The sequence below is a fragment of the Salvia hispanica genome, chromosome 5 (genome assembly GCF_029641045.1).
Source record: "Salvia hispanica isolate PSC_SH4W2 chromosome 5, Shi_PSC_v1, whole genome shotgun sequence".
Taxonomy (NCBI): Eukaryota; Viridiplantae; Streptophyta; class Magnoliopsida; order Lamiales; family Lamiaceae; genus Salvia; species Salvia hispanica.
Genome location: NC_142696.1, coordinates 36,582,475 through 36,605,392, shown reverse-complemented (window position 1 = coordinate 36,605,392; position 22,918 = coordinate 36,582,475). Strand labels below are relative to the sequence as shown.

The following is a 22,918-nucleotide window of genomic DNA, read 5'->3' as shown; positions in this document are numbered from 1 at the left end:
GTGTGTGTTTTCTTTTTCAATTATTAAAAATTTTAAAATTTTAATTTATGCTAAAATTGAGAAGATATTAAATTTAAATATAATATTAAATAATATTTATATAATTTTGTTAAATTTTAAAATAAGAATAAAGGAAAATGAAATGGAATGGAATGACCATTCCTTAGCTAAATGGATGGAATGGGTATTCCCATGTGGAATGGAATGACCATTCCTAATGGAATTGTGATTCCTACGGAAAAAATTTATCAAGTAAAGGAATGGAATGGAGGTAGGAATGCCATTCCATTCCTCCATTCCATTCCATCATACCAAGCATGGCCTTAATATTTTGAATGATTGTGATATTCGATTTTTTTCTATGGTGGACGGACAAGTTTCAACTACTCTGTGGTCTATATATTTATTTTGTCACAACTCATAAGCTGGTTGTTGAAATCTGAAAGTGATAGTGCAGTATTCTTTTTTTATACTAAAAGAACATTGTTATCTAGAATTCTAAACTTCATCTGAAATTACAGTCATCATTTTGAATTCAAGTTTGACACGATTTTTACTTTCAAGGATATTAAATGCTAGTCAATTTTCTCAATGTAGATTTATCGTCAAACTCGTCGAATTAAGTTATCCTCACTAAATTATCAACTTAAAACGAGTCCACCAGCACCAATACAAATCGCTGATAAAAGAAACTCAAACTCAAACAGTGCTATTAATTATTGCAACATTTATCGTCAAACTCGTCGAATTAAGTTATCCTCACTAAATTATCAACTTAAAACGAGTCCACCAGCACCAATACAAATCGCTGATAAAAGAAACTCAAACTCAAACAGTGCTATTAATTATTGCAATACTGAGTATTTCCTCTGTCCGCAAATAGAAGTTCCGTTTTTTCATTTAGTCCGTCAGCGAATAGGAGTCCCGTTCATTTTTTTTACCATAAATGATACTCCTAATAGGGTTCCACCTTCCACTAACTCATTTCACTCACATTTCATTTAAAACTAATATATACAAATATGACTCATATTTCACTAACTTTTTTCCACTAACTTTCTTAACATATCTTAAAATCCGTACCAACCATAAATGGGACTCCTAATGACGGATGGAGAGAGTATTTCTTAAAATTTCTTGATGACACGTCGGCAGCCAATAGTGAAATTTTACGTCTGGTAACGTTAATTATATTTCATCTCTCATTCGGTCATTCCGACATCATACAACATCATAATAGAAAATTATATGCTATAGAATATGTTAAGTTAAGAAAAACTTCTTTTGAAAAGAATCATACTACTCATTCATCTGATTCATTTTCGTTCCAATCTCCAAAAATTACAAAAACAAAACTAATAAAATTAAAAATAATGAAACGTATCCTCCAAAAAGACTAGGAATGGATGCGATTTGATAATTAGTACCCCCTCCACTCCATTCATTTTTATTTTCGGTTGTACATACTAGAATAACATTATATATTTCGTTGGACGGAGATTGGCCCTCGAGTGCAAAGACAGAAGGGAGCTTGACTACAAGACCACCCGTCGAGCAGGGAAGTCGGCCTTAGTGATCCGACGGTGCCGAGTGGAAGGGTCGTCGCTCAATGGATAAAAGTTACTCTAGGGATATACTTTTACTATTACTGAATTAATATATATACATATTTTGATAGACCTTCGATGGTCTATCGCCGGAAATCGAAGAGCACACAAAAGATAGAATATGAACGGAACGATGAAACCCTAGTTGAGGTTCTAGGGTGCGTTTTCACGCCAAGAAGAATGAGAATAAGTTTATGTTTATTTTTCAATAATTTAATTATCTATGGGATTCTAGTATTTATAGAATCCGCAACCCTAGACGGTTCAACCTACCTAATTCGTCTCGGGAAAGAATCGACAAGAAAACCCGAGGATATCTAACCTAGACCCAAAAGATATCTTGCAAGGCAAGATATATAAAAGATTACAAACTATCACGTGAATTAAATAAGCCAGAATAAGTCTAACTATAGAAATAATAATAAACTAAAGATGTGCAAAGATATGCATGAATCTTCACTTCTTTGGGACCTCGTCCACGTAGCACGTTGGATGGTGGTGGTGTGGTAATGTTTGAGTCCCTATCAACTCCCCCACCGATAAAAATCGCCTTGTCCTCAAGGCGAATGTTTGGGAAGTGGTGCATCAGCCATTGGACCTGTGGAATTACAATAACAAAGATAAAGAGCAGGAGAGTTGCAACTAATGTCGCCAACCGTTTTAGCCACTGAGTTTGGCTGAGAAGGGATAACTGGAGAAGAACCCTGGCACTGCGTTTCTTGTCCTTTAGGCGATCACTCAAGTGCAGGTTGTCACTTATATGAAGCATTTTCAGCCTACAGTACAAAGTAGGCCCAAGCTCTTCAACCACGTTGAGAACAAACTCCTCATATACTCCTGTGGCTGCCTGAAATACCTCATATACGTCTGGTGCGGCAATTCCTTTTACCTCATCAAGCTTAGAGACATCACAATGCGAACCATTCACACCAGGCTCAACAATACTAGACACCTTCATCATTCTCTGAGAATCACTCTTCATGTCACCAAACCTGGCTCTCATGATTTCAAACCTTCTGTCACATTCTTTAAACAAATGCATCCCCTTCTTCTTAATCGAATGACGCCTCATGTGACCCGAAAGAGTCCTCAAAGAGCTGGGTTGCTTGCTGTCCCCACAAGCATTTACGGTCCTCTCAAGGACCGCATGTTTGGGATAAGAAGGCTTACTGAATTTGACACCGAGTTTGTATTTATTGTTGCTCAGATCTCCACCGTTGAATTCTTCCAAATTGATTTGATCTTCGCAGATGTTAACACTGTTGGATTGTGTGATATCTTCATTAGTATTGAATTCAAAATGGACCTGGACAACTCCATTAACTCCGGCGGAGAGTCGAGAGAGCAGCATCTCCCTCTGAGATTGATTTGCAACGATCTGGAAACAAATAGGTATGGCTCGGCGATGGCGCGTCTCTCGTGGTGGTAAAGTGCGGGTATCACCACATAGATCAAGGTGGCCCGTTTCACGGTCGGAGTCCCCTCGGGTATGCCGTTCCCCTCCATGCCCATTACTCTCGTCCTCTAATATCCCAACACGGGCGTTCCACCCGAGATAGAAAATTCCACCAAAATAAGGGACCAAGAAACGAATGTGAAGAGACTACATTTTTTGTATTCGATCAGCTGATTCTAAGAAGACCTGCTCGTTACTTGCAGCCCCAATAATATCTGGAGCAAGCCGTCTGGCCATTACTCTATCATTTGGAACACCCAAAGCAAAAAACAGCGAAAAAGGGACGACCCTGTCATAGTAGGAGGCAATGAGAAACTGTTCACCAGCTATCAAAGGCTCCCCCATTGGAAAGAATGCAATATATCCGCATATTTGTTCCTGATCAGTGAACTTCTTATTGGAAAATTTGACAACAAAAGAGCCTCCTCGAATGAAGCTGTGAACTCGCCGGTCATCACCCATCAATTCGCGGAAACTGAAATTATGAAGATAATAAGCATCCGCTGCCTGAAGAGGTCCATATCCCCTGAGACAATTCTCCACCACCGGAGTCAGCGGGAGGAACGGAGAAATCTGTAATGTGTCAATTCGCTCGCATAATTCCCCAATATCTAACATAGTACTGGAATCTGACTGTCTCAAATTCGAGCTAAGGCTTTCGCCCGAACGTGTCACATCTTTGCGCGGAGGGATCGAGCGGGAATCAGAAGCAAGTGTTTGTTCCTGTCTGAACTCGTCTTGATGTCCAACACCAAGCAAAGTGTTTGGCTCTGGGCAAGACTTCCTCCCATCACTAAATAATGGTTTCGGACCTGCATCACTTGTGTCGTCGAAGCAAGCAAATTTCTCATTCTCAAGCAGACGGGGATTACTACTGTCCCCTGCAGTTATTGGAGCTCGCGGCACAATGCAAACTGATGTTCGGCACTTGAAATTATCATCAAACGCTCCGGATCCTGTTGAACCATCTCCACTGTCATTCATCGCCTTTGGTTTGTAGCTGGAGCAAGGCTTCCTTTTATTAAGAATCTCAGCAGTCTCCTCAGTAATCTGACCAGCTGTCTCCTCAGTAATCTTACCATCAAGCACTTTGAGATCACTAACAGTAAGCAGAGATTGTTGCTCTAGATGAGGCCTCTTTAAATCACTATATGATGGTGTAGTAGTTTCTGCATATTGTGGATCTTTTTGTGGAGATCTTATAGAATGACAAACGGCCGGACCATTAACCCCGTCGCAAGGATTAGCAACTAAACTTGGGTCTGTTGAGAGTTGTGATGAAACTGAAAGGGCAGTTCCATCATTGAGAGCTTTGACAATGCTAGGAACTTTATCCGCCACCAATTCCAGCGGTAAATCTATTGAAACCCCCTCATACAATTCCGAATTGAACGGGACACCATTGTTGGCATCCACAGTAACCTCAGAATCGCAAATAGTTGAATTAGAACCACTCCCATTAGCAAAATTATTGCTAGAAACAATCACAGTCACAGGTAGAACACCAAATTGATTGATACTTACTTGTGTGGCCTCCTCTTTACGCTGCGGTGGCTGATAATCGAGCTCTTGGTTCGCAACTAGGCACGCCGTTTTGCGGTTGGGCTTCCGCTGGTCCCGGCCGGTCGCCACGTATGGTTTGTAAAATTCGGGATCGACCGCTGCTCTACAGTCAACAAGAAATCGTCCCAGCTCTTTCCTTTGTTAGTTACCTCCCAATATTCTCTCCAATCTGATGCTGGGGGATCGAATAAATATTGTGTAAGATAAAGACGATCATCTAGCGGTGTGTAGTGGTGGTTATAGTACGTTTGGATCATACGGATCCAATCTGGGGCATTCGCTCCATCGAAACGTGGTGGCTCGAGGCGGAGGCGTGGTAGGGCCCAAACCTTCATACCCACTGGTGGTTGCGTGATTGACGGAGGAAACGACCACCACGGCATCGGCGTCGCGACTGGCTGCTGGTCCCGCGGCTCTTTGGGTCTCGCGACGGTAATGGCAGCAGTTATCTTGGCGAGGGTTTCCTCCATTGATTTGGTAATTGAAACTTGTCGTCGCGCGGGCGATTTATGCACAAATAGGTGTGAGATCAGCTGCTTCTTAACAACGTGCGGGGGAAGAGAAATTCAAGAAAGCACCAATTGATAGACCTTCGATGGTCTATCGCCGGAAATCGAAGAGCACACGAAAGATAGAAGATGAACGGAACGATAAAACCCTAGTTGAGGTTCTAGGGTGCGTTTTCACGCCAAGAAGAATGAGAATAAGTTTATGTTTATTTCTCAATAATTTAATTATCTATGAGATTCTAGTATTTATAGAATCCGCAACCCTAGACGGTTCGACCTACCTAGTTCGTCTCGGGAAAGAACCGACAAGAAAACCCGAGGATATCTAACCTAGACCCAAAAGATATCTTGCAAGGCAAGATATATAAAAGATTACAAACTATCACGTGAATTAAATAAGCCAGAATAAGTCTAACTATAGAAATAATAATAAACTAAAGATGTGCAAAGATATGCATGGATCTTCACTTCTTTGGGACCTCGTCCACGTAGCACGTTGGATGGTGGTGGTGTGGTAATGTTTGAGTCCCTATCATATTCACTTTCACTGTTTGTTTTTGCATGGTCTGAGTTTGTTTACCGCTACATTTCTTCATTTTAAGTTGTTTTATGATTTTCTTTTTTCATTTAGTTAAGAATGTGAAAAATTAAATGTTGGTTTAATGTGATGATTCTATTAGGAGGTGCAGTGTCCACAAATGTTGAAAAGAGATCACTTTTGGTCAATTAAGAGTTTACAGAATTTGATGCTTTACTGTATTTGGAGTTTGGAGTCCTACTCTGTTTTTATTTTCTAGATGTGGTGGTGTTCTGTTCCTTCCGTTTGCCTTGTTCACCGGTGTTTGGTGTTTTGTGCAAAACAAATACTGAAGTTACTAATAATAATCGAGCGTTATTTGCAAATGAATTATTCATTGTGAACACAGAATCTTTGAGAGGGTACATTGTACTGTATTTAAATTCTTGAAATATATTACTCCAGCAAGCACTCGCACAATTGTTATGACAAATTTCCCACAATTTCACATTAATGCCAATTGCCATGCTATCGATCTTACTTCATAAATCGAAAACTAAAGCGCTCTTTGATTCGTAGGCCAGATAGTGAAAAAAGTTTGCACAAAGGTAAGGCAAAGAAGAAGCACTCCAGCAAACAAGGCGATAGCAGTCCATGGAGTCCGGAAACGACTATAAATCAGGTCAGCAAGCCACGTCCTAGCCTTGCTCCTGCAATGCTCTTCAATCCTTCTCTTTACATCCTTGAATATATCTTGATCATGCAGCCCGAACGTGTCAACCTCCTTTACCATTTGCACCACATTCTCTAAATTCCCAAACCTATTCAGCATCATCCCGTTGGCCTGCAACTCCTTCACATCTTGTGGGCTCTGCACTAGCGACTTCATGAAGATGGCGTTGGACAGCACCACTAGACTAGAGCATCCGTGTGGAAGAACTTCAAAGGCGATCATGTTTTCAACAACCACTGGAGTTAGGTATTGAATTGGGAGGTGGAGCTCGCTAAAACAGACACCAGGCACGAAAGTGATCTCCCCAGGCGATAGATCAGGGTCAGACCTTATGTGGATTCCTTTGGACTTCAGATCCATCACTGAACGATGCATGTATGATACGCCAGCATCAACTGTTTCTTCCCTCATGGGAAACCTAGACAACATGAACACGTTCTTATTAACTAAGCTATAATCGGACATAAGTGTATGCTGCTCTTTAATCTCATTCTTCTTCATCATCATCTTCTTCTTCACTATAACTTTCCGAACAGCCTCGAGTAAGTGAATGGAAGGATCCTCAATTTCTTCAGGGATCTCTGCATTCTTGAGGTCTACACCTACTCATGGGCGGAGCCACGCTGGGGCATGGGGGGCCCAAGGGCCCCCCAGCCATTCGAGTTTTTACTATATTATATATATTCAGAAGCATTACTCATATAACTTGTTAGCATAGTTGGCAAGTGATGCTGGCTATATATCATAGTTGTGGTAGAGGTGCAAAGTTTGATTCTCAGCCACGCACTCCTACCTTCCCTTTTTAAATACTAGTTTTACCACCCGTGCTATGCACGGGGCAAGTGATTTTCAAAAAATAAAAAAAAATATTTAAAATGAATTAAATCAAAATAAAAAATATATAAAAAAATGTAAAGACATATTACAAATCAAGAATAGAAACTATTTCACTTTTGTATTCATAAGATTATAAAGATTTAAAAAACATGCTTCTCCTTCTACATCTATCAATCCACTGTAACAATGAGGGAAAGAAATAGAAGTTAGGATATACAAAGAAAAGATTGAGTAATACTAAATACCAAAGTAAATAAATAAAATTATTTAAAAAATAAATAGTTCATTATAAACAAAACATTGAATTCAAACATCTTTTCAACAAAATCGTTACAAACATCTCTCTGACACCAGTAATTCATACATTTTGAAAGACTTCTTTGTAAACAACATTAAAAGTAGAATCACTTCTACTATCATTCTCATCCCCACAAACTAAAATCTTCAAACTACGGCCCAAATATTTTTAAAAAACGAATAATAAGAAGATAGAATTGAGAACTAAATATAACAACATCATGGCATCACCCCCTTCGAAAAGGAAAGATAAATTGAAAAATATATTTCTCATTTACCTTCTAAAATAAGATAACTATACATTTTAAAAAATAATAAACACTCAAAGAAGAAGGTAAATTTAAAATGACAAATAAAATGCAATGATGAAATAGAACGTGATTCATGCATACATAGGGGTGGGTAGGTACGGTATACCTTACCGAAACCACCATACCGTATACCTTACCGTAAATACGGTAAGCGAAAAAGTCATACCTTTACCTTACCAAAGTTTTCGGTATACCGAACTTCGATATACCTTATTTTCGGTATGACGAATTTCCATACCAATACCGTATCTCATTTTCGGTATACCGTACCGAAGTTCGGTATACCTTACTTTTACAGTATACCTGACTTTCAACATCAATTAAAATAAAAAATTAAAGTTTCTAGAATATTATTTATATTTTATAATTTTAAAAATAAATTAAATATAATGTATTCATAATTATATTTATATTTTATGATAGATTTTATAATTTAAAAATATATAAAATATATTTTTATATATAATTGTGTTTATATTTTTGTGGTATATACCTTAGTTTACGGTATATACCTTAATTTACGGTATATACCGAATTTCGGTATGCAGCGGTATACCGCGGTATTTGAAAATTCATACCGTTACCTTACCGGAATCTTTCGGTAAGGTATCATACCGTACCGAAAGTCACGGTATACCGAAAATTCGGTATTTTCGGTATTTTTTCGATACGATAAGGCCGGTATTTCGGTATTTCGGTATTTTTCCCCAGCCCTATGCATACATTCAATTTATTTATTTAGTAGTATGATAAAATGAAGAAGAAAATAACTTTTATATAATAAATATAATAAGATAGTTCAAGGTATATAGTTAAATAATTAATGGATTTTCGAATTTATAACTGAGAGGGCCAAACTACTTTTAATTTTGAATAAATGAATGAAGAGGCTCAAAGCTTAAAAGTCAACAACTTAATCCTTTTTTATTAAGGATATTTTCTCAGTAAGAAATAAAAGTTTATTAGTGTTTTATTTTGACCTGATACAGGTTTTGAATAATGTAAAAAAATATGTGTTATAAAAATTAGTGGCGTATGAATTATAATTTTTTCATATTAGTTTTATACTATTATGTACACGAAATGAATTAGTTGAATATATGTCCATCACTAAAAGTAGTAAAAACAAAGTGAAAGATTTAATTAGGAACCGACTGAAAATATAAAACTCATAAATAAAATGGGTACACGGGGAGTAGTAGTTTATTTAGTTAACGGCGAAGTAGATTAAAATATTCTAGAGCAAAATATATTAAAATAAAGAATATAGAATGAAAAATAAAAAATAAATTAATTATAAAGAGTATTCAAAATATTATAAACAAAAATAAAAAGAAATTTGTACACAAAACGAATTTTATTAAACATCATAGCATATAACACAGCCAAAAGAAAATTGACGCCGTTGAAAATATAAAATTCAATAAAGTTAAATATTGAAATAAAAAAGAAAAAAAGTGCAAAAATACCTTCACCTTGAATCAAATTCGACAAATCCAAATTAGTTTCACTCAAATTAGACGAACTACGCTAATTAACAATGTGTCCATTTATAATTAAGGGATCAACATATCCACCCACATCAATTACAAAAAATAAAACTTAATATTAATAAAATAGAAGTAAATTACAAATGATTAAATTAATTATATTTAAATTATAAAAACAAATCAAATATAGAGAATAATTAAGAAATTTACAAAGCAATTATATAAAATTACAACACCAAAGAAAATGATTTTTCAGATATAACAATATTGGGCTGCAAATAAAATGAAAGTGTGGCCCATTGTATACACATTAATACAAGCCTGCCAAATTTCCTTGATCCATTAAAACGACCCAAAACAAATAAATGTAATAGAAATTAATAGTACTACAACAATTTAATGAAATCTGAATTAAGTTATAACCTAGACTGTTTATCTAAAATAAATCTAATTAATTTACATTAGAAATAATTGAACATAAATAGACCATATAAATACCAAATTCTTTCGCTTGGTGCGCCGCCCACCGACAAAACCCTAATCTCTCTGCCTTCACCAAATGCTCGAAACGACGACGCGACGACTCCTCCCCACTTTCAGTCGCCGACGATGCGATCTGGGACACGGTGGATGAGTCGGCGAGGCAAACCGTTTCGATTTGATCAAACCCTAGCTCCATCCCACACCGAAACAATAACGGCTGGCCGACGACTCCATCCCATTCCAAAACGGCGATAACACTACCACCCGGATAACATAACCTTGATTCCAATCCACGACTACAACAGACGCACCTATTCGATTTCTACAAACCCTACGCAAAATCGGTAAAAATTACATCGCCCCCCGGAACCGTGAATCCGTCGTCTCCTGCTGATTCGCCACTTCAGCTTTTAAAATTCCGAATCGGCTAATTCAAAACCCTCACCGAACCCACTGCATAGCTCCTCCTTACACCGTCTCCAACAGCAATAAGATAAAGTTAAAAACTCTTTGCCGCCACTGGCCAGCAAGAATCAGGTAATGGATGCTCTATCTCTGTGTTAATCCATATCTTGGCCCGTTAATCCCACACTGATTTTTTGCGTTCAAATTTCGTTGATGGGTAGTGATTTCTGCAGATTAGTGAATGATGGTGTTTTTTTTCATTTAAGTTCAGCCCTAGAGATGCAAGTTATATTTTTAAACTCTTTGGTTCGGCTGTTTTCTTTCGCTTTGATTAGTTTGCCTTTATAAATTTGCTCCAAATATTTTTGCATGTTGCATGTTGCCTTATCATTCCAAGGTGAAGGCTTTGGCAGTAAAATTAACAAAGAAAGATTTATAACTTATTCAAGAGAAATTTGGAGTGAAAAGCTTGTAAAATTTCTAACAGGCTTATCTAGTTCTCTACTTTTATTGTTCTAAATGCATATACATCATACTAATTTGCTTATATTTAGCTGGCTTCTGAAGATGCTAAAAATTGGTCAACAAAGAAAAATCTTTTGGTTGTGCTGAAGAACAAAGCAGAGTGCAATTGTTCAAAGAACTGGAGAGGGCTTTAAAATTGAAAAAGAGGATCAAAGAATTCATGTTAAGGATATAATAAAAAGTTAAATACCTTGTCAAGCTTAATCTGTAAAAATCATTGCATAGTGTATATATATTTAAGGTTTTAGTCTGATGGTGATTATCAAGTGCCAGGAAAAAAAAAGGTACAACTAAAGTTTTGAAGAAAAATGAGGACAATAGTAAGACTGTTGCAAGGTATATTATTTACCTGAATTTCAAACTGTTAACAGTTGAGATGCATAACTCTTAAGTATTTAAGATTTCTAACTTCTTCATTGCTTCAGGAGGAATATGTGAATCCAGTAACTGAAAGAAGATAATGTATAAAGAATAGTAGTAAATTTAAAAAACCACTGAGGACTACTTCATTATGGGAAAACTTCAAATTTTACACTTTTGAAAATCACATTAACCAAGATGACCTTTCAGTTTATACTGAGATGACTTTTCAATAAAAGTTCATAAGAGGGCATATACTGAGTTTAGGTATCTTAGCTGGGCTTATAACTATGATAAAACCTGTTCTCCCAAGGGTCTCGAAGATGCTAACTAACTGCACATCAATAAATAAAAAGGGTTAGAAATTAGGTGATATATTAAGTGTCAACAATGGAATCCATATTCACCATTTGTTTCTTCAAAGGTGTGAGTTTGTGTATTACATGATTGTATTTAATTGTGTATGTGTGATTTAGCTTTGGTTGGTTGCTAAATGTACTTTAACTATGATTTACAGTGACTACTGTCGACAATGGAGAAGGAAGAACTCTGCAGTATATGGTCATAGATAGGGATAAAAGCTCTCTTGGATTTGAGGTAAGCATTATCTCTATGGTTCTTCCTTGGCTGTGTTTAATCATTATGAAGGTTATGCATTTTAAAACAGGAGTTCTTGAAGAAAACCTGAGACAGAAACTTAATCTAATTACTTAGTGCAGGGACTGATCTCAAAAATAGCGGTGGCAGATAATGAAAGCAAAGTTAAGACAAATATTCATGAGGTAATCAATAATCTAATTAAACTGAATTCAAACCTATTTAAAAATCATTGGAATTACAGCAATAACCAACAACACATGAAGATCTTTCTCTATCAAGATAAACCATAATATCCATGGTTTTTGCAGGAAATGATCTCCAACAATAACAAAAAGCATCATACATTCAAGCCAAATTAAATCCTGATACTGGATGAGGTAAACAAAATTACAGATTAATGGTACAAACTCTTTTCTGAAATGCACAAAGAATAGTAAATGAAAAAAATGCAATTTATATTCTATTAGCAGGAGATGATAAAAAAGAACAGACATCATGAAGGGGCCACGACAGGAAGAAAAATAAGATAGCAGTGGATGCTATGGCAGATTAAAGGTATGAACTTTTTCTGAAATTGGAACATTAAAAAATGAATTCTATATAAACATGTTAGTATAAACATATGAGAGACAGATGATCCTCCTGCAAATATCATTTAAAGAAGGTAAATGACTTTATATTAGAGCTAATGAACATTTAAATATAGTAAAAGACAGAAAAACAACGAAATGCAAGAAGAATGGAGGGAAGAATGTTCAAAGAAACCGAAGTAATCTTTTTAGCTGATAATGTTAAGAGTGATTTAATTAGGTTGAGAGAGCTTGATAAGAGATACAGATCATCTTCCTGCAAATATCATTCAAAGGCAAATAACATTTAAAAATAGGTCAACCTCCTGCAAATATCATCTAATGGTGGTAAATGACTTTATATAGGAGCTAATGAACATTTAGAAATAGTAAAAGACAGAAAAACAAAGAAATGCATGAAGAACTGTAAATGAAGAAGAATGGAGGGAAGAATGTTCAAAGAAACCGAAGTATTCTTTTTGGCTGATAATGTTTGAGTGATTTAGGTGGAGAGAGCTTGTTGAGTGATTTAGGTAGAGAGAGCTTGATAAGTGATTTTCAATTGTTATAACTGGGTATTTATAGGACACACATGGAGTGCATGCTGGTTAAAAAGTGTAGTTCCCAAGAAAAGCACAATCATCAAAGAACCTGCCATATAATAAATATAAATATTGGATCAGTTAATAATATTCACTAAAAGGCCTTTAAGAATGATATGCAAAAAAGTTAAAATTATAATTATAATTTTATAAACATACATTGATATAGGTCATTTAAATTACTGGAAAAATTTGGTAAAGCTCGGCCCATTTAATTTCATTAAGTTCAGAATCATATAACTTCATATAAAGCCCATTTCATCTATTATATTACTCCCTAACTTACTCTTGTGTATATAGGTGACTCATTCAGCTGTGACACAATACAAACCCTTATATAAAGGAGCCGCTTCTCACTCTGCAGAATAAGGAGAGAGAGAGTCCTAGAGAACTGGAACGCCACAATCCACAAAGAGAGCACGGATAATGTGGCAGGCGTGGGTGCCTAAACGCTACTCTACTCATCAACACAAAATAGAAAAGGTATCAAATTCTCTCTTTAGATATGAATCCAAATTGGCTCAGAGATGTAGTTGTTGTATATCACCTTAACAGATGCATATAGATTATTATACATGATAAAATTAAATCACCCAAGTCTGCTTTTTCAGACCATATTCACCTAGAGTTAAATTATTAGTATTTCGGAATTAAATTAAAGGTCTTGAATATTATTATACTATTTTTCAGATTAGATATATTTCTATTTTGTAAACTGTCAGATATGACTACATAGTTTCCATGGAAAAATATTGAATTTAATTGGGTTTCCTTTTTGTTCCAAGAAAAAAAAGTGGGGGAATATTCATATAGTTGTATTCAATAAGTCTGCACTTTTTGCATACAAAAATTTATACTATTTCACATATTATTTCGAAATTATATACTCCAAACAATATATTTTTATGATTCCTAACATTGCTTTTGTATTTATTATCAGGGACAGCATCTCATTGGAAAGAGACCAATGGATCACTGACAACTTCCTCTCTCATTTCAAAAATATATTTTGTAATAGAATAAATAGATTTTGTAATAGATAGTAGTAATAGAATACTACAACCTATACATACCTACAAGGCTGCAACGCATAGTAGACTGGATCTATTGTGTGCAAAGAGAAGCCTGCAACTCAAAAAATGAATTTTTAGAGCCTACAAAAATTATTTTTAAAAAAATAGAAAACATATGACACTTTCCCGCCAAAAACGTTGACAGGTGGCAGTTCAAAAAACTGCCACTTTATATATTGATAGATTTGGCCATGTGTTTAGTAAGTCATTTCTTGTCAAATAAATTGCAATATTCACCTAATCACTATGAAAGGTTATTTTTATCTAATGATATATTCTAATTTTTTTTTTGTCAAATTATATTTTAGAGATGTGCTATATATAATAACTTTTATTGTCAATTCATTTATTAGAGATTTGTTTAATTCGTGACTTTTAAAGAGTATAGTTTGAAAGGATATTATTTGTTCAATAACTTGTCATTATTGTAATATACATTTTAAACTACTTTTTTATAAGTATTGTAATATAATTAATAGTTTTATCAAAAAAATTTAATATGTACACTTAAACAATTGTTTTATTTATGAAAATCTTAATTTTCTTAGTAGGTAATTTTTTTTTAAGATCATCACAAAGTTATTATATCAATTATTCTCGATAAGATTAAATTTTCTTGATATGCATTTATTTTTCTTGTGTACTAAATATCTGAAAACATTCTTTTATTTAAGATATTTTAATTCTAAACGATGAAAAAAGGCAAAACATAAAAGGGTCTTCCTACGACTAATTTCGATAACAAAATCATCGAGATATCTATATTTATTAACAGTGAGCGCTAAATTTTTTCTTCTTCTTGGACCCCTCACCGCAAAATTCCTGGCTCCGCCACTGCACCTACTAGATGTGCTTTGCAGGTTAAAAACCCAGCGAAAAAACGTCGGAGAAATGAAGCACCTTCTCCTTCTTCGTACTGCATGGCGATGAGCAGTTTCAGAACCTGAGTATGATATTCATTGTCCAACTATTAATGTCATTAATTTTCTTCATTAAATTAATTATTTTCATCAATTTTATTGTAATATATATAGTAATTATATTCCCTTCATTCCACTATAGTTTAGGTGTTTCTTTTTCAACGTACATGATAATTAAAAAAATGACTCAACTATAATGAGACTAGGATAAATCAGTTAGTTTCAAGTGACCTGTAAAGGGATCTGATTCTCCATGAGCATGATGTCGCGAATCATCAACGGCCAGGATCCAGCGCCAAGACATCGACGCCAGTCCAAGAAGTTGTTTCCTGGCAACCCCAAGTAGTTGTGGATGAAGTCTATGACGATGCTTGCATCCAAAAGCATCATCAACGCTAGCGATTTGTCGTCGTATTTCTCCACGATCTTCGCCTCTGCGTAGCTGTCTCGGATAGCAGCGACTTCCTCCAGAATCTTGGAGTAGAAGAAGGCCTTCTTCTTGTCATCTCCTCCGGCGCATCGGTTAAGGCACTGGTGTTTGAATTCCTCAGCGCGACGGAGCCCAGGTTTGGCGTGGTGGTAGGGCCCGATGGAGACTAGCACTGGGTCGTACACTTGCTGGCTCCGTCGAATATTCCGGCGACGTATCTGGTTTGGGATTTTTTGAATTTGGCGGCGTGATTCCGAGTAGAGTTTGTTGGGTTGAGAGTGGAGGAGGTCTGAGAAGTCTTGGAGCGTTGCGATGTCCACCGCTACTTCAAAGTCTTCGCGGCGGCTTCCTCCACCGTTAACGTGGTCATTTGAAGATGAGTACTTCTCCATTTTCTATATCAAAGTCAATGCCATAATTTCCTCAAGATGAGTACTCACATTACATATGCATGGTCGATTTTTTCTTTATTTAATGGTAATTCAAAAGAAAATGAAGGACTTGGTTATCTTGATTCTTGAACTTCATACCGCAACTGAATATACTATCTTCAATCTGAATTTCAGTTTGACCCGTTATTTTATTTTCAAGGAGATTGAATGCTAGAGTCAGTTTTGGCAATGTGGCTATTGTCAAACCAAATATGAATCATCCAGTAAAATAGTATACACGTTGCACTATGAAGTTACTAATAATAATAATTTTAATCAGTAAAGATGTGGTGTTATATCAATTACATTTTCAAAAATCACGAAAAGTAATCTAATGCAAAGCTCTTGTCAAGTATTGAACAATTCAAGTACTAGCAACATAACAACTAATTAACCCAATCTTGATATATTAATGAAATAAACCGCCCAAAAATTTAAGCTCCCAATTCCGTTTGCACGGGCGATTTTTAGGCAGCAATCCACCCCATGTTCCTTAAATTATTTGCTAATTTTATTATTTAGAACATCCACAATAGCAGACTAGCTGATGCCCTAGCCACCGGCATGCGGCTAGGGCGCTCAGCTAGCCGAGAGGACGAAAAAACAACGCCCTATAGCTGGGGCGTGGACGAGCACGACTAGCCGATCACTAGTCAACTATTGCGCGGCGAGCGATCGACTAGCTGATTTTTTTTCCTAAAATATCCTATTCTCATTTCATTTTTTTCTATGTTTTTTTTTCTCCAATTAGTTTCGTTGTTTTTTGTTTTTTTTTTTCTCAGAAGGGCTAGGACATTATTGGCTAGGCTGTGGGAAGGACATGATGATATAGTAGGAGGAGTTGTTGACCGACCTATTGATAAGCCATTGCTAGGGCAATCCCATGGTAGATGTTCTTATGAGCTTCACACCACTTTTTTATATCATTACTTGTGTAAGAAACAACAACATAATCCATCATCTCTTCGCTTAACTATTACGGGTCCCATAATTTTTTATATATTTTTTCTATTTTTATGTAGTAATTTATCTATCTTGCCACCCGTGTGCCGTGACCATGGACGTGGTCCTGGCCCTGCGTCGTGTGCTATGGATGACACATAAGGATGTCCATGTCCAGATCGATCCCAAACGCGAGGCGTGTCCAAATATGTCGCGTCAAGGATCAACCTCTAGCTCCCATAATAATTTGTAACCTCAGTGGTTACAGTCAAACCATAATAGCAGGCATAATGTCTGCATTGAGTCCAATCTCCACATGTATTGGACTGTGCCTATAAAGAGGCGGACATCCTTGCATTCTAACACAACACTAATAAAGCATTCTCTGCATAAGCGCTCTCTCTCTCTCCGTTTTGCCTTTCTGTCAAAGCTCTGTTCCTTAGCATGATCCAATTCGTCAGAGCTCTGTTGTTAGCGGTGTTGCTATTTCAGAGACGAAGTGGTTTTATCTTTAGGGAAGGCACGTCAATCCGAGAGCATTACTAGGGCGCATCTTGTGTTGCGGAAGATGACTCCTCGACTTGGCTAACGACTATATTACGGTTTAAAGTTTCGATATGTATTTTACAATTCAGTTTATTTCCTTTTAATATCTCTTTTTCTTCTCGGATTGCGTTAAGTCCTGCTAGTGTGTTACGGAGTATATCTTTACACAATTTTCACAACATGTCAAACACATAGTAATTCAAACACAAAGCAAGCAACTTTTCTAGCAACAAAATAAGTCTAACGGCTTTTGGTAAACGTATGGCTACAAAGACATGTATATGTAGCAACAAAATAAGTAAACGTTTGGTCACAAACACATGTTTATGTGTGAACACTTTTCCTGTAGTGGAATTTAAAACTAAATGTGTAACGCCCCGCTTTTTCGAACCCTAATTTTTGTGACGTGAAATTTTTTGCATTAAATGCTTTTAATGCTATGATTATGTGGAATTAAATGATGAATGATTTATTGCAATATTCTTTGTGACCTAATTGCGATATGGAGTTGAGTTTGAGTTGAATAGTCAAACTTGTTGAATATGTGACGTGGCTATTGAATAGTCAATATTGTGGAAAAATATGACGTGGCCGTGGAATGGTCAAAGTCGTTGGAAAATGTGAAGTGGATGTGAAATTCGAATATGTGGATATTTTTAATGTGGGGTAAAATAATAATGGTAGTGAATTATTTTCCTAAGGGATGAGTGAGAATTTAATAGGAGCATCATTTAATAAAGTGAAATTTTCGACCCCTCCTATTTATTGGAGAAGAAATCCTATTTTTCTTGGATTTAATTATTGCTTGGGATAATTATCCGAATTAAATCCAAAGTCCAATATTCCTTATTTAAGTGGTGAATTTTCGGCCCCTATTATTTCTTTAAGGAGATTTTCGAAAATCTCCTATATTATGGGAGAAGGGATTATTTTATTCTATTATTTGATCCCTTGTTTATTCTCTTCCATAAATAAATTCAAATATCCTAGCATATCTTTCCAAATCTAAGAAGATCTTGCCATATCCTATTTAATTAGGATTTTAATTAAATTCCTTGTGGAGGAATGAAAATACACGCCTAGTTCCTTTTTAATTGGGGAGAATTATTATTTTTATTCTTGCTCCGTGATATTTTAGTCTACTTCGTGAAATATTCAAATTAAATCTTAGGCTAATTAATATAGCCTAAATTTCGAATTCCCCCTTATTTCTCCCCTACTTCACGCCAACTTCAACCAACAAATCTCTTCCAAATCTTTATTTATTTAATTGTTGGATTATATCTTGCACTCTATAAATACATGAGAAATCCTAAACCCTAGCATCACAAAATCACGCCCCAGTCTCCCAAAATTTCGACCTCTCTCTCTCCCACTCTCTCTCAAGTTTTTCTTCTACTTTCTCCATTATTTCTTCATCTTGTGTGAAGAATTGAAGCTGAAATTCAAGAATTTGTTGAAGAATCAAGATCCTACTTGTTTCCTACCGATTGTTCTATTGAAAAGGTATTTTTATTTTGATCTTCTCTTCTTCTACCGATCAATCGGTGTTCTTGAGTCCACATGCATTTAGATCGAGTGAAGGGGGAAATTAATCGATGATTTTGGATGCATGTGTGTGAGTGTGACCGTGTATGTGTGTGTGTGACCGTGTGTGTGTGTGCATGCCTCGGTATGCGTGCACACGTGTGTTGTGTGTGTGCGTGTGTTGTGTGTGGGAAACACTCATGCGTGACACGATTTGATGATAAATCTGGAGTTGTTGTGTAAATAAAAACGATATGATAATCGTACTTGTTTTTGAATGGGAATATTGAAAATAATCGATGGGAAAAAGGGAAACGTGAGAACATGCATGATTTTGATCCATGATTGAGACTTATTTGAAATACATGAACTAAAGGTGATAGCTCGCGTTCTCGGTGTGATAACAAGAAGAAGTTCGTACTTGAAATCGAAGGAAATCGAGGTGGGCTTTATTCTTAAACTCTCTCTTATGTTGCAAATATATGAAAGTGGAGCGATAAGGGTGGATTAAACTGTTATGCCATGCCTATGATTATTTTGGATATTGTGTGTGCCTGATGCCTAGTTTGCGAGTGCGCTCCATTAGGCTATAGGGATATATAAACGAATTCGGGTCTGAGTAGGGCCGCAAACCCTATCAGGCTAGTGTACACGGGAGATCGGGAGCCGTCCTTGCTAGTCGGCCAGTCTCGTGGGCCAAAGTGTGGCCACACTTCGTCGCACCATATGAATTGTTGATTGATGAGAAAATGAGAGGTATTATTTGACTGGCCAGTCCATGAAATATTTTGTGATACTCGATGCTATCTTTTAAATTAAATGCTAAACCTCGAGTTCACTATGGTAAGGGTGACATAACTATAAAATATTTTGGCATGAGTCCACTGAGTATGTTTAAAATATACTCAGCCCTGCATGTGTTATCCCTATGTGCAGGTTGAGCGGCGATGGGCGGTCGGTGGTGTTGAGACAGTTGAATCGAATAATATGGATGGTTGGGATTTTGAGTGTAGTCGTGTCCTCATACATGGCTTCGCATTCTCTTCAATATTTTGAAACTTATTATCTTTGGTTGGTTTGAACTTATTTCTTCGAATTAGAATATGGTGAATTATTGCGTTTTGTTGGAGCTACAATAAACCTTTGACTTTTGAGCTTAGCCTATGTTAGCTATTAAATCTTGTTTTTCGTATTTAAATTCGTTGACTTATTGCCTTGATCTTCATTAAACACTTGGTCAAATCTCTTTAAATGAAACCCTAGTCTACATTCTTGTTGCCTTAAGTTCGCCTAGTTAACAGTCGCCGTATTTATTATACCCTAGAAATGCCGGGCTGTTACAAAATGAGTCTTTGATTGATAGACCGAATAGTGAAAAAAGTCTGCAAAAGAGTAAGGCAAAGAAGGAGCACTCCAGCAAACAAGGCGATAACAGTCCACAGGGTCCGAAAACGTGTAAAAATCAGATCAGCAAGCCACGTTCTAGCCTTGTTCCTGCAATGCTCTTCAATCCTCATCTTCACATCCTTGAATATATCTTGGTCGTGCAGCCCAAACCTGTCGATGTCCTTTATAACTTCCACCACTTTCTCTAAATTAGCAAGCCTATTCAGAATCACCACATTATCCTGTAACTCCTTCACATCTTGTGGGCTCTGCACTAGAGACTTCATGAAGATGGCATACGACAACACCGCCAGACTAGAGCATCCGTGCGGAAGAACTTCAAACGCGATCGTGTTTGCCATCACCACCGGAGTTAGGTCAGAGAGGTACTGAACTCGTAGACGGAGCTCGCTGAAACAGAAACCGGGCACAAAAGTTATGTCCGCGAGCGATAGGTCGGGATCAGGCCTTACGCGGAGTCCTTTGGCCTTGAGATCCATCACGGAACGATGCATGTATGATATGCCAGCATCAACCGGCTCTTCCCTCATGGGAAACCCAGACTGCAGGAACACCACCTTATTAACTGACATAACTATATTTTCCTCTTTAATCTTCTTCACGATAACTCTTTGAAAAGCTTCAAGGAAGTGAATGGGAGGATCCTCAATTTCTTGAGGTCTTTATCTACTACACGCTTTTTAAAGGATAAAAACACGGAGAAAAAACGTGAGATAAACGAAGCAACTTCTCGTTCATCGGCATTGTTGCCAGTCCGAGAAGCTGTTTCCTTCCATCCCCAAGTAGTTGTGGATAAAGTCTATGATGATGCTTGCATCCAAAAGCATCATCAACGCTAGAGATTTGTCGTCGTATTTCTCCGCGTAGCAGTCTCTGATGGCGGCGGCTTCCTCAACAATCTTGGAGTAGAAGAAGTGTTGGATATTTTAGTGCAATTGGGTTAACTTGATTGATCAGTATTATCATAATGATACATCATATAAGTATGGAAGTGCGGAGTGCAGCTTATTTGAATTCATTATGATGGACGGGGGTCCGGGGGCAGCGCCCCTGGGTAGCGGGGTCCAAGGGGCGGCAGCCCCCGGCTTTATTTCCAACGAAATTGTTATATAAGAAATTCATCCGGAAATGTAATTTCTGAAAGTCAAAGGACTAATTTGCAATTTCGAAAAACATTTTGAAAATTAGTTATTTTCGGTTTTCCCCCCAACAGATGCACTGGTTCATCTACAAATGCACTGATTCATCTTCTTCTTAATCTGATCGATTCTTTTGGTTCAATATACTTCTCGAACATCAACATGCAGAAGCTCTGATTTCTCTGAATTGTATCCGATCAAATATTTTGGTAGAATCACCGAAATTGATTTGATCTGAAAGTGATTTATCACGACTTTCAGATTATCCGTTTTTGTTCAATATTCAAAATCTCCCTAACAAAGATCAAATCAATAGAAAATGTCGAACAAGGAAACGGTGAAGGAAGGAACGAAAGGTTTCGCGAAGTTGGATAAATTTGCTGGCCAAGATTTCAGACGCTGGCAAAAGAAGATGCATTTCATGCTGACGAATCTCAAGGTCGTGTACGTTCTGAGTACTCCCATGCCCGAGGCTGTTGAAAATGAAACTCTGGAACAGACGAGGAGGCGGATGAAGTGGGAGAACGATGACTACATATGTCGTGGTCACATCTTAAACGGTATGTCTGATTCTCTATTTGATGTGTATCAAAATGTTGAGTCTGCTAAAGAATTGTGGGATTCTCTCGAAGCCAAATATATGGCAGAAGATGCCTCTAGCAAGAAATTTCTTGTTGGTAACTTTATTAACTATAAAATAGTTGATTCGGGGCCTGTCATGGAACAATACAACGAATTATTGAGGATATTGGGACAGTTTTCTAAATATGATATGAAAATGGATGAATCCATTTCTGTCTCTAGTATTATTGATAAACTGCCACCTTCTTGGAAGGATTTTAAAAATAAGATGAAACACAAGAAGGAGGAATTGAACTTGGACGAACTTGGAAGTGATTTCCAAATTGAACAGTCCATACGTGATATGGAAAAGGGCTCTGTTGGTAATACTAAAAACATGGTTGGTTCTTCTGTGAATATGGTGGAAGAGGGTGAATCCTCAAAGGCTGGTAAAGAGAAACGTAAGTTTCAAGGGAAATGGAAGTTTCAAGGGAAACGGAAGTTTCAAGGGAATAATAGTAAGGATGGGAATAAGAAGCCTAAACTGACTTGCTGGAAGTGTGGCAAATCCGGACACTTCAAGAAGGATTGTAAGTCTGGAAAGGGTGGAGGAAAATGGAAAAACGAGGCTGGTTCAAGTGGATCCAAGGATCCTGAAAAGCAATCAGGTTCGTTTTCTGTACCTAGTGATCATTCTGTTGAGAATTATTATGCATCAATAATCTCTGAAGCATTTTATGTGCAGGATGATGATCTTTCATGGTGGATTGATTCGGGTGCAACATGTCATGTATGCAAGGATCGTCAATGGTTCAAGGATTTTAAACCAATTGAAGATGGATCTTCTTTGAAGATGGGCAACGTTGCAACTGAACCAATCAAAGGAATAGGAACTGTTAGCCTAGTATTTACTTCTGGAAATTCCTTAGTATTAGATAATGTTGTATATGTACCTGGTATTCGTAAGAACTTAGTTTCTGGTATTATATTGAATAATTGTGGCTATAAACAAGTGTTAGAAAGTGACAAATACATTTTGTCAAGGCATGGTAATTTTATTGGTTTCGGTTATCTATGT

General features: G+C 36.7%; 3 protein-coding genes and 1 long non-coding RNA gene across 8 annotated transcripts; 1 reads left to right on the top strand and 3 right to left on the bottom strand.

Annotated features, from left to right (window-relative positions):
• Positions 1-1,960: 1,960 nt before the first annotated feature.
• On the bottom strand, positions 1,961-5,096 carry LOC148926739 (uncharacterized). The gene is made up of 2 exons (XM_089059235.1): positions 4,873-5,096; positions 1,961-4,729 (listed from the first exon to the last, which is right to left on the bottom strand). Exons 1-2 carry the CDS (start codon positions 5,094-5,096, stop codon positions 3,211-3,213), a joined length of 1,743 nt encoding a protein of 580 aa, XP_088915361.1. The 3' UTR covers positions 1,961-3,210.
• Positions 5,097-9,826: 4,730 nt separating this feature from the next.
• LOC125203112 (uncharacterized) lies at positions 9,827-14,051 on the top strand. Of its 5 annotated transcripts, none has more exons than XR_016130342.1 (7): positions 9,827-10,340; positions 11,611-11,690; positions 11,808-11,875; positions 12,002-12,070; positions 12,161-12,248; positions 13,165-13,347; positions 13,805-14,051. It is a non-coding gene; the product is annotated as an uncharacterized LOC125203112 (long non-coding RNA). The 5 variants fall into 5 exon arrangements; XR_016130343.1 differs by having other exon boundaries at positions 9,828-10,340; positions 11,813-11,875; positions 13,805-14,027; XR_016130344.1 differs by having other exon boundaries at positions 9,828-10,340; positions 12,164-12,248; positions 13,805-14,027.
• A 593-nt stretch (positions 14,052-14,644) lies between these two features.
• LOC148926738 (putative UPF0481 protein At3g02645) lies at positions 14,645-15,771 on the bottom strand. Its single transcript, XM_089058437.1, has 2 exons — positions 15,089-15,771; positions 14,645-14,880 (listed from the first exon to the last, which is right to left on the bottom strand). The coding sequence occupies exons 1-2, from the start codon at positions 15,677-15,679 to the stop codon at positions 14,746-14,748; spliced, it is 726 nt and encodes a 241-aa protein (XP_088914563.1). The 5' UTR covers positions 15,680-15,771; the 3' UTR covers positions 14,645-14,745.
• Positions 15,772-20,070: 4,299 nt separating this feature from the next.
• On the bottom strand, positions 20,071-20,884 carry LOC148926737 (uncharacterized). Its single transcript, XM_089059234.1, has 2 exons — positions 20,868-20,884; positions 20,071-20,800 (listed from the first exon to the last, which is right to left on the bottom strand). Exons 1-2 carry the CDS (start codon positions 20,882-20,884, stop codon positions 20,071-20,073), a joined length of 747 nt encoding a protein of 248 aa, XP_088915360.1.
• Between the last annotated feature and the right edge of the window lie 2,034 nt (positions 20,885-22,918).